General features: G+C 47.5%; 1 protein-coding gene across 5 annotated transcripts in view; it reads right to left on the reverse strand.

Annotated features, from left to right (window-relative positions):
* Positions 1-12,360, reverse strand: part of GNB5 (G protein subunit beta 5) — a 43,003-nt gene extending 30,643 nt beyond the window's left edge. The window contains exons 1-2 of one of the 5 annotated variants that reach the window (XM_032417201.1): positions 12,235-12,360; positions 8,172-8,283 (exon numbers count right to left, since the gene is read on the reverse strand). In XM_032417201.1, the coding sequence (XP_032273092.1) occupies positions 8,172-8,283; positions 12,235-12,360 (238 nt within the window). Of the gene's footprint in view, positions 1-8,171; positions 8,426-8,525; positions 8,544-8,623; positions 8,643-8,825; positions 8,899-12,234 lie in introns of those variants that run through there. The other 4 variants (XM_032417203.1, XM_032417206.1, XM_032417205.1 and 1 more) reach the window with 4 other exon arrangements.

Here is a 12,360-nt window from a genome sequence, read left to right on the forward strand (position 1 = left end):
CCTTGCTGGGGAGTGCCACCTCCCTCACGGAAATGGGGCAGGGAGGGCCGGACTGGACTGCGGCTCAAGCCTGTGACAACAGCGCCTCTTCTCAGAAATCCTCCCTCCCTCCCTCCCCTCCGTCTCTCTAAACACTGCATTGTGTATCTCCTAAAAACAGGGAACTCTCTTACATAGCCACAGTATATTATCAAAGTCAGAAAATTAACACTGGAACAATGCTATGTCCAATCTACAGACCTTATTGAGATACTCTCCATCATCCCAATAATATCTTTACAGCAAAAGAAAATCCAAGACCACGTGCTGCCCTCAATTGTCATGTTTCTTTGGTTTCCAGCTACTGAGTTTCCCAGTGTGGGCCTGTCTGCCGCTTCCTCAAGATCAGATGCAGGTGATGCGTGTTCGGCAGGAACGCCACAGACGGACGCTGAGTCCCCGCCAGTGCGCCCCGTCAGGAGGCGCCTGTCGTCCGTTGGGCTCGTCACTGGCACTGTGCACGCTGACCGTTCAGTTGAGGTGGTGTCTGCCGGGTTTCTTCACTGGAGAGTTACCATTTTGCCTTTTGTAATGAAAAAGTGTCCTGTGGGGATGTACTCTGAGACTCCACAAATACCCCGTCACTCATCAAACTCCAATACCCTCTTTTTAACATCTGTTCATGAGTCTTGCCTGAATGGGTGATGATGATGGTTGGCAAGTGATTCTCCTAATTCCATCATTCCTTCTGCATTTTTAGGTGGCTTTCTAATAAAAGGAGCTTCCCCTCCTCTTCACTGTATTTATTTGTTCATTTATATTAGGTGGAACTCATGGATTCTTACCTTATTCAAGGGGTTATAACCCTTTAGTATTATTATTTATTTTTATGCTCAACTAGTCGCTGATTTGCTCAGTGGGAGCCCCATCAAGCAAGCGCCTGGACCTTCTGACATGTCCCTATCGTTCTCTAAGCATTTCTTATTCCAGGCTCATGTTCTTTCCCTGCTCTGGCCCTAGAATCAGCCACTTCTCCAAGAAGTCTTGGTTTCGTTTAGTTGCCCCATTCCTTTGTGATAAAAAAACAAGACTGTGAACAAGTTAAAAGTCTCTGTGAAAACCCAACTATAAAAAATCCTTGCTGAACTATAAGGTACTACGTGAGGGGCGCGTGGCTGGCTCAGTCGGCGCAGCGTGCAACTCTTGGTCTCCAGGATGTAAGGTAAAGCCCCATGTTGCGTGTAGAGATTACTTAAAAATAAAATCTTAAAAAGGAAAAAGTACTACATGAATGTGCAATTATTATGCTATCACTTCTGCTAAAACATTGCATTCTTTATTACCACAAATGGCACACTAGTTTTTTACAGATACATTCTTAAAAACATACTGAATATAGTTTAAAGACGGCAAATTTTCTAAATTCTTACAGGCCATTTACACAAGCCTGTACCAGCTCAGAGTTGTGAGCATATTTTGTTTAGTGTTTTGTTTTCAAACTTCACGTCAATATTATTGCAGCTTTCCCCGATTCAGCATTCGGACAACCACAGCTATTTTATGTCCCTCTCATGAAAATAAAAAAAATTAATGAATTAAAAAGATGACTCACCCAACCGATATGGGGCCCTCCTTATATAATGTGAATCTGACCACATCCCAGCTACTAATTATTTTTTTCTCACTGCATTTTCCTTTCCCATATATAGGTTTACTCCCAACCCACTCCATCCCGTTTCTATCTGGCCAATCTCACATCTGTTAAACTGAAGAGTTACAGCTTGAATGGTATCTCTAGAACCCCCAGTATGTGCCAAGTACTGTGCCGGATGCTCGGGTACAGAAAAGAATAGGACGGTCCCTGCTCTTCCTGAGCTCATGGTCTGCAGGGGGCAGACCGCAGCTGCAGCGCGGGGACAGAGGTAACCCGGCTGACTGCTGGCAGGTGAGCCATCAGGAGACGTCACAGGCACCTGGCTTTGAAGGATCCATTGGGACTGGAGTAAGGAAAGGGGAGGTTGAATCACCTTCCAAATTTTGCACCAATATACAGTCTTTGATGGCCACCATTTGGTAGAAGATCTAAGGAACGGAGGATGAAAAATTATCCAAAGCTAATTCTAAAAAATTCATTTTGGAACCCAAGTGTCATTGATAGATGAATGGACAAAGATGTGATATATATATATATATATATATATATACACAACACACACAATGGCATGCTTCTTATAAAAAAGAATGAGATCTTACTATTTGCAACAACATGGATAAACCCAGAGGGTATTATGCTAAGTGAAGTCAGACAGAGAAAGACAAATACCATATGATTTCAGTTATATGTGGAATCTAAAAAACAAAACGAACAAAAAGCAGAAGCAGACCCATAAATACTGAGAACAGACTGATGGTTGCCAGAGGGGAGGAGGTGGGGGGATGGGCAAAATGGGTGAAGAGGATAGGGAGGTACAGGCTTCCAGTTATGGAATGAGTAAGTCACGGGGAGGGTGGGGGGATGGGGTAACTGGGTGATGGGCATTAAGGAGGGCACACGTGATGTGAAGAGCACTGGGTGTTATATGCAACTGATGAATTATTGAATACTACATTGGAAACTAATGATGTACTGTATGTTGGCTAATTGATTTAAATTAAAAAAAGAAAAAAAAGAGTAAGTCACAGGGATAAAACAGGATAACAGCATAGGGAATACAGTCAATGATACTGTCTAGTGTTGTCTGATGACAGATGGCAGCTACACCTGTGGTGAGCAGAGCATAACCTAGTTATCCAATCACTGTTACACCTGAAACTAATGTAACATGGTGCGTCAACTATACCTCAATTTTAAAAACTACAAATAAAAAAATAAAAAAAATGGATCCTGTCTAATTCTACCCCTGGATTGAATGGAGTGGATATAAACAAAACCCTCAAACACTTGGATGGAAGGAAAACATCTGCAATCACATTACCTCATTTGTGCTTGAGATTTCGGAATTGCTCCAAAACATATATTAGCTACACACAGAAAAAACCTCCCCAGAATTCCCTAATTAAAAGCTGGATAGGCTAAGCAATGGTACAGTCTTTCAGACGGAGTACTATATGGCTCCATACAATAATTTCAAAATATTGACATTAAAAAGAATGGCAAAATGACACGGGGAACTATTTAATTCATTGTGTTAAATTGAAATTAGGCTCAAACTCTAAATCTAGTACAATCCCAAGTATGCTCACAAATAATATGCACAATCATAAAATCATAAACTATGAAATATATCAAAATATTAAAATTGGCTACCCCTGGGTGGTGGGGTTATGAATGGCTTGTTTTCGTCTAGATTTCTAAATTTGTTATAGTGGGCCTTAGCTTATTATGATGGTGCCCTAGATTCACTTGTGTAAGCTAGATTGTATGCAATTATGAATGCAGAGCCAAAGCAAGGGGAGAGGAGATGAAAGGCAGGTTTGCTCTCCATTCCCTCTCATGGCTGCAGGCAGCATGTGGGAGAGCAGCAGGGAGAGGATTAGTTTGTAGGGAAACTCACGTCTAGCCTCAGGCCATGCGGCCTATTTCCTTAGAACGCAGAAAAAGTCAGTCAACATATTGGCTTCAGACTCATCCAGAAATTCGGTTTTCCTCGATTTCTCCCTACACCATAAAATCAGAATAGTCCAAGGCTCCAGTCATAATATAGCCTTTAAGAATAAAACCTTTCACAAAGTTACATTTAGAACAGATAGAAAAGTGAATAGCATCTGATGATAAGTCCTGCGAACTTGACCAAATTTCAGCTGGATTTGTACTTGAAATTACATAAATCTTCTTTGAGTGTCTTTGTTCCTACACTAGATTAGAATCTGCCCCCAAAGAGGGTGGGAATCTGGAAGAAGCCCCTCACAGCCCCACGAGGCTGCCATACGTGCTGGCTGAAATAAACACAGTGTGCCTCCTGACCTGCTTTCAGCCTGTTTTCTGGATCATTCTTCAGTTTAATTTCAAGTTAAGGACTCTTTAAAGTTGAATTCTCTTCTTTGTTCTTGATCTTGACTCCCATTCCAGTACTCATTTTTTATTATAAAAGCAGGAAATGCACAGATGGGTATAAATCGAAAAGTACCTCCGCCTCCCCTCACTCCCCTGGGCCCTCTCTAGAGATAACAAGTTTCTCACGTATCCTGCCACAAATTAAATGCATATTTGTTTAAGCTTGTTCACGCTAATGAGATCATGTTAAATATACTGCTTGGGACTTTTTAAATTTAATGTTGAGATCTTTTCATACACACACATGGATTTTTTTTTTCCTTCTTAATGGAAATCTCAACTGCCTGAGCGATGGCCTAGCAGGGTGAGAAGGAGAGCTAATACGAGGAGCCTGAACCCTGGCGTCTACTCCCCCATTCTCCCTTAGAGTAGCTGCAGAACCTTAGGACATTCCCCTCACCCTTCCCTGGATCTCAACAGTCTCCTCATCCATAAGGGTTATAGGGAGGAGAAGGAAACTTTTTGTGCCTGAGGACTGAGGCTGAAGCAGGTGACCCTTCTAGTTTTGAGAGCCTGTGACAGGACCTCCGAAGATGGCCATGTCCTAATCCTTGGAACCTGTGAATATGTTCCCTTACACGGCAAAAGGGGCTTAGCAGATGTGATTACGTTAAGGAGCTTGAGCTGGGATGATTACCCTGCTGTATACAGGTGGGTCCACTCCCATCACAAGGGTCCTTATAAGAGGGACGCAGGGAGATCAGAGTCAAAGGTGAGGTGATGACAGAAAGGTCAGGCGATGTGGGGCCACAAGCCGAGGATTGCAGGCAGCTTCTAGAAGCTGGAAAAGGCAAGGAAGGGACTTTCCCCTAAAGCTTCCAGAAGGAATGAAGCCCTGCTGACCCACTGTAGACTTCTGACGCCCAGAACTGTAAAAGAATAAATTTATGTTGCTTTAAGCTCCTATGTTTATGGAAATATGTACAACAGCAATAGGAAACTAATACAAACTATACCCTCATGATTCTAAAATGTCTTACAATCAAGCAAGGGAACACTTACCTATGGTAGAAGGTAAGCAGAAGGCAATAAGGGGAAACATCCAGGGAGGAGGAAGCTCTGGAGGAGTAAGGGGAAAGGCAGGGGTATGGGGCCTGGGGCCATGGAGTTTGATGTAGGCTGCCTTCCCCTTGGGCCACCCATATAAGCCACTTCCTCTATTTAATGTTGGCCAAGGGTCTGACTTGGGGATGAGGGCCCAACGGTATGGACGTTGGTCTGAGGGTCAAAGGGATGGGAGCTGAAGACGTGAGGGTCTGGAGTTGGGTAAAGTTTGCTTTTCCTCCAAGCTCAGGCTATTTTGTTGTGTTTTTAGGCAAGAATTTGGGCAAGTCAGAGCTAATAGAAGGCTGATCAACCCAGTTTGCCCAGGACTAACGGGTTTTCCAGAATGCAGCACTTTCCATTTTAAAACTGAGAGTCCCAGGCAAACCGGGATGCCTTGGTCATCTTAGCTTGTGGCCTGAATATGTTCCCTAGCTAGGGCAGGGGGTTACAGGACCATCTATATAACAACACCAAAATGCAAAAACGACAGGCTCAGTAAGAGGCTGAGAGACTGGTAGAGAGAAGAGCCCAGTGATCATGGATCATGGAGATCTCTGGAGGAGAGGGTGTGGTCAGAAGAGGAGGAGCAGCTCTGAGAGCTAACGAGACCCAGGAGGCTGTGATGGAGCGAGAGGCCAGCGTGTTACAAGGGTCACACTTGTGAACCCTGAAGACACCAGGGATGGGGCAGGGCTTAGGTCAAAAGGAAGGCTCATATTAGGTGCCAAAGGCCATAAGAAATGAGGCAGCCTGGCTGGGGAGGTCAGGAGCCAGCAGCATGGAGGAGGGGAAAACAGGATGTCACTTGAACGACAGGAGCCTCAAAGGAGCAAAGGTATTATACAGGTGTAAAGGAGAAGTGTTGGGGGGAATAAAGCTGCAGGGGAAATAAAGGGGAACATGGCCATATGACTTCTGGTCTCTTCAACTCCAAAATGCTGACTTCTATGCAGGTGAGGATAGGTCTTTCCACTGTGGGTCCCTGGTTTCTGAGGATACTGCATCCTTGGCAGGACGGGGGTTCCCTGGTGAAAAGCTCTACCTTGACTATCTCTCTGCCTTAGGGCCATTTCCCAAGTCACAGAAAAGGCTGAGAGGTTCCCAGCAGGCAGTCTGCACTGCTGATGAAGAGAGTTTCTGGAGAACCTCCTCTGCACAGAGCCCAAAGGGGTTGGGCACAGAGTTGAAGTGAGGCTGGGCTGCAGTTCTGACTGCCTGGGCTGGAATCCTGGTCCCATCACTCACTGGCTGCAGTCCTCTGGCAAGTCCTTTCACCCCGAGGTGCCTCAGTTTCCTCATCTGTAACATGCAGAAGTCAGATGACCTACCTCAGAGGCACCCACACCACACTTACAGCATCATCCATAGCATCTGCACAATGTAGGAATTTGCAAAGTGAAATGAGACAGAATTTTTTGTCCGGTGCCTCCCAATTTCTGTTCCCTACCGCTTGCTGATAACAGAAACCTAACTTTATTTGGGGATGATAATGTGTCCAGCTCACTTCTCCCTCTCCCAGCCTCCCTTGCAGTAGCTATGTGACCTACTTCTGGCCAATAAAGTACAAAATCTGTTGGGAGAAAGGAGGCTTTGGGGAAAACTTCTGCTTTCCTGATAGGAAGGAGAACCAGAAGCTGGTGCCCACATTCCCCCTTCTTCTTGCCCTGGATACAGAGGTTATGTTTGGAGCTGTGGTGGTCATATTATAATCATGGGGCTAATGCCAGTGGAGCCTGGGTCCCTAATGGCACACTGGGCAGCTGAGCCAAAGCTGGTGATCACCGACATTCTTCCTGTTATATAAGGAAAATCACTCCCAATTTGCTTAGCTACTTTATTTGAGGTTTATAGTTAATTGTAGCTGGACATATCCCTAAATGATATAGGGGTTTAGTGTGTCTCCGATTTAAAGGAGGCCCCTACGAAAGCACCGTGCACTCTAGATTCAGGTCATCTGCTTCTATCAAGTGATTTTCAAAGAAAGGCATCAGGTGCTAAACGACCTAGCATGAACCCCATGTTTTGTCTCCAAATAGATTTTAAAAGGGGTGGCACCAGATAGGAATGGTAGGAGCACAATGTATAGGGGTGACTGAGGGTACCATGGGGGAGGCTGTGCTCAGCAAAGGGGAGAGGCCACCCTCGGAGCTGAAAAATAAGCAGATAAAGCCATTTCCCCAAGCCTGGCCCTGAGCCCAAACTCTGCTGAGGACAAACCATCTGACGGTAAAGGGAAGCGGATCCCACCAAGAGTCATTTAAACTGGCTATTTAATTGCTCCCTCATAAAAATCACTGAGCCGTTTCTGAATTATGGTAGTGGTCAATAAATAAGTTTATTTAAGATTGCTATTGCTCTTTTATGCCAATCGCACTGCATCCATTCAAAGGCTTCTTAAACAGCCTTAAATGAACGAAATGATTGGATTTGGTAAGCTCCTCTGCTTTTTTCCCCCCATCCGGTTCTCCACCCCCAAGGACAGGGGGCAGACTGGAAAAAATGAGGTTTTAACTCAGAGTCTGCTTCCTTGTAAAAGCAAAACTGAGAAAAGACACAACAGTGATGGAGAAAGCTAAATGATGTAAAAACCAAACAGGAGTTTACCCTAGGCCGCGCCCACAAAGGCTCGCTGCGCGGGCTACCGCCGACACCCGCCTCCACCCGGCTCGGGCAGAAATGCGATCAGTTCGCATCTTCCAAGCAGGTGATGGAGGGAACTGTCCCAAGATCCTTGGGAGGTGGAGTGGGGGGGCTTGGGGGGGGGGGGAGAACAGAGGCCAGGGGCGGCGACCACCGGCGCCCCCGCCCAGAGGCGGAACGGCCTTCGCTAGCGGGCGGGGGCTCTGCAAGGTGTCCGGCGCCTCCGAGGGCCGCCAGGCTCGGGCGCCACAGCCGCGCAACCCGGGGCTCGGGGCCGCAATCCACGCCTCACCTGGCGCCCGGGAACCGGGGGCCCATCCTCGGCGCGGGCGCTGGCCTGGCTCCCGCCCCAGGCCCAGCCCCCCACCCCCCAACCGCGCTCCCTCGGGGGCCGGTCTGCTTTCCTCGGCCCGCCTCCCCGCGCGCAGCCCCCGCCCCGGCCCGCACTCACGCTCCACGTCGTGCAGCTTGGCCCGCTCTTCCTCCAGTTTGCCCTTGAGGCACTCGGCCTCGGTCTTCAGCGACGCCAGCGTCTGGTTCTCGTGCAGCCCGTCGGTTGCCATCTTCGCGCCGGGACGCGGCAGGGAGGGAAGCGGAGAGCGGGGATGCGGGTGAGCGGGCGACGGAGGCCTGGCCGGCGAGCGGGCGGGAGCGGCCCGCGGCGCAGCTCCAGCCGCCTTCTCCCCGAACGCGGCCCCGCCCTCCGGCGCTGACGCGGGCAGCTGCGAGCCGGGCTGCGGAGGCCCACTCCCCCCTCTCGGCCCGCCGCGCCCGCGGACACCCGCGCCCCCCCCCGCCCTGGCACCTGCCGCGCGAGCCTGGCGCTGTGCCCAGGGCGATGCCCTCGGTGGCGCTGCTGCGCACCCCACCCCGGAGAAGCAGGGAGTGTCGTGCCCATTTTACCGGTGGGAAAACCGAGGCTCAGATGGTAACGTGACTTGCCGGAGGACGCGCACGTAGTGAAACACCAAACTGGGATTCCAACCCAGGACTGCCCGGCTTCTGCGGGTCGGTGAAGCCCCACTGACACGGCCTTACTACCCGCCCCTTCCCCGGCACCGATCTCCCCTCAATGGGACTTGATAGGCTGCCCAGTGGCGGCTACCTGCAGAGTAGATGAGCGAGGAGTGGGCAACGAGGCCCAGCCGGCACCACTGATACGCTGATACCGGCCTGGTCCTGGGTAGCTCTGGTGCTCCCCCCACAGCGAACTTAAATATACTTAAATATACAAAAATAAAACGAAATCTGGTTTCTGAGAAGCTGTCAAGGCTTCACAGCATTAGGAAGCGCACTCCCGGGTTTGCTTTACCTCTCTTCACACAGTCCCTGGCCTGGGGTTAGCAAAGGAGGTGCTGGCAGGGTTGGAATTAGTACCCCGGGGTGTACTGAGCCCACACTCAGTGATCCCAGATGTGTCACTTCTGAGGCAGCTTCCTCCACCTTAGAATGAAAGGTTGCTAGGGTTCTCTCAAGGACGCAAATTTAGTAACTTCATGGCAGGCTCAAGCATCTCTTTTCTCCAGGTCCCCTGCAGTGCCAGGCACTGTTCCAAGCACTTCATATTACTAAATCGCAACAGTCACCCTGAATGGATACCGTTATCCCCATTTTACAAACGAGGACACCGAGGCCCAGGTTAAATGATTTGCTTGAGTCACACTCCCAGAAAGAGGCAAAGGCGGGATTTGGACCTAGGCAGTGTGGCTTCATTTGGCTACATCCTCTGGATTTCAGTGTGGAGGACCCAACACGTGGCTTCTCCCTTTCCCCCCATCCATGACCTGGCGTGTATGTGTGTGTGTGCAAAATGGGAAGGCGGATCAAGGTGACAAATTTCAGAGCAAACATTCCCAAGCAGGATTTTGGGGGCCGCTCTCACCCCCCCACTCCCTGAGGAATCTGGCTTCTACTTGCTGTCCTGGGCAGCTCTTTATCAAAGAAAAGTTGGAAGTAATCTGTATTCATCTAGACATGGTGGTCTAGGAGGTTAGATTCTGAGCTCCTCAGTTTCCTTATCTGGAAAATCTACTTCATAGGGCTGTTATGAGAATTAAGTAAGATAATGTGAGTGAACCTCTTAGCAGACTTCTCCATCACAGCAGATGCGTATTAACTACCAGCTAGCTCCCTTTTCCCTTTCCATCAATATAGTTTATTCATCATTTATCCTCAGTATTTAGCATAATAACTGGTATATGGTAGGTATTCAGTTAATGTTAGTTTATTAAGTGAATGTATAAAACAGAATATATAAAATATATAATTAAAAACAAATATATAAAATATCAATATATAAATATAAATGCTTTAGATTCAGGCAACTATTTATGAAAGCGAAAATATGACATCTGCTTCAGAGTTCATAGAGCAAAAGTGTAAGAGCACAGGTTCCATCTACGTCATACTGCCTGAGGATAAATCTTGGCTGTGTTGTGTGGCCTCTGGTAATTTACTTAACTTCTCTGTGTCTCAGGCTCTTTATCTGTAAATGGATAACACCTCCTCAGAAAGGCCTCACCAGGGCTGACCAAGCAGAGCATTCAGAGCTGAGCCTGACACAAACTATTTGCTCATTAAACCTCCCTGATACACTCGAGCGATTCACATGAAGTAATTTAAATGAGACACTAGGTCATGGGAGACACTTCTCACCAGGGTCACCTCAGAAGGCCTAGCCAAACAGCATCCTCTCATCACTTCCTCAGTGATGCCTTGTGGCCCATCATGGGATGTGTGCCTGCTCGAGGTCTGCCTGTGTGTGATCTGGGGCGAGTGGAGCTTCACGCTGGGGTGTGCCCTTCTCTGGAGGTTCTCTCTGTAAAGAGATCCCAAACATCCTCCATTCTAGAGGCTCTACCATCTAGAGATAAGGCCATGTGACTTCTTAACAGATGGGAAAGTTTGCAAAGTGCCTTTCTGTACTTTGGTTTTAACTCCTTTTTCTAAGTAAGGAAGCCGGAGATCAGAAAAGTTGAGGTCTGCTACATTTCGGCAGGGGTGGAGTCCCGGCGTTGCCCCTGTTCATGAAAAGGGTCCGCGGGGGCGGGGGGGGGGCTGCTTACACAATCGCAAACACCCAGGTGAAAATTAGCTGTCAGTCATTTGGATGTCTCCTCAGCCGCAGGAGGGTGTCTGAATATTTGGGAACCCCCAAGTGCTTGTGGAGATGGCCTGTGACAGTTTCCTGGAAAAGCTCTCCAGGCAGAGCCTCTGCCCTGGGGAGAATCTATGATGCTACCGGATGTGACCACAGGGACCCTGGGCTCCCAGTATCCACACAAGAAGTTGTTTAAAAAGTAGAAGAGCTAAGATTAATAAATAGCACTGCTGCAGGATGGTAGGGCCACCGGAAAGCAGGCTTATTTTAAGAACTGAATGTCGTCAGTTCGATGATGTGCAGAGCCACGTTTAGAACACAATGCGCTGCAGGTAGAAGCCCATTACACTAAGCCTGAATCTTGTGACATCAGGATTATTGCGCTGTCCCAAAGCCTTTGTGTCTCTCTGGGCTGTTTACTTGCCATTTGCTTTATGAGAATAATTTTTTAAATGTAATTACTGTCAGGGGTTACAGTGGGACCAAGAGGCTGACTACTGCCTTTTCCTCTTCAGTTGGGTAAAATGTAAAAACCACCTTTCCTCTCTTTGATAGATGGTTTTAAATGTGTTGATAATCAGGGGTTTCCAATTGGGATTTTGGAGAAGAGTACTTTACCACTTTTGACCAAGTGGGGGCTCTGCTGAGCCGTATTACTGAGCACGGCTTTGCAAATCCTCTCAGGGCTTCTGCCATGCTATGGGCATTTTGCTACAAAGATCTGAAAAGACCTGTGCATAGCCACCTCTAGTGAGGACTGATCTGTGTTCTTTGAAAAATGTAAGGATTTATACTCAGTCCCTAGCCCTCACTGAAATCTTAGGCCTAAGGAGCACATTTCCTTGAGCTTAATTTTGCTTACTACTGAGGCCCTGTAGGGTCCCGTCTTCAGCAGAGCTGTTCCTAGGGAAAGCTGGACCACAGCCTTGGAAGAGGCACTTCCAGGCTGTTTGTTTGCCAGAGTCCCTTTCAGCTGGGTTGCTTTCCAAGCAGACAGAAAGCAGAAGAAAAAAGCATTAGCCCTAAAAAAAGTAGTAATCGTTAAAACATTCATTGAGCAGGGCCTGTGCTGGGTACTGTTTTAAATGCTTTATCAAATGAACTCATTGAATTCTCACAAAACCCTATGAAATAGATGCTATTATTCCTATTTTACATATGGGAAAACTGACCTCCTAAGTCAATTGAGATCTGTTGGCACCACCACCAAGGAACATAACCAGGATTTGAACCCAGGAGGTCAGAGAGTCCACACCGTAAACCCCCACGCATACTGCCTCACTCAGTCCAAGTGTGCTGAAGATGTCTGTGTGTGTAAAGTGATTCTATGGTAACTCATCTGTCACAGGTCCCTGACATTAGACATCATTTTAAAACAAGATAACCACTTTAATTTTTTTAAAGTGGCACTTACAATTTCTGCACACATTGAACAGTAGTTGAGCTGTTGAGATTTCTTGAAAACTGGTCTCAGAGCCCGTTGTTTGAAACATTTGTCACAGGAGCCAAATACGTTAACGAGAAAGGTCTGATCACACAT

Source organism: Phoca vitulina, unplaced genomic scaffold, assembly GCF_004348235.1.
Source record: "Phoca vitulina isolate PV1807 unplaced genomic scaffold, GSC_HSeal_1.0 scaffold20, whole genome shotgun sequence".
In the NCBI taxonomy this organism is placed as follows: Eukaryota; Metazoa; Chordata; class Mammalia; order Carnivora; family Phocidae; genus Phoca; species Phoca vitulina.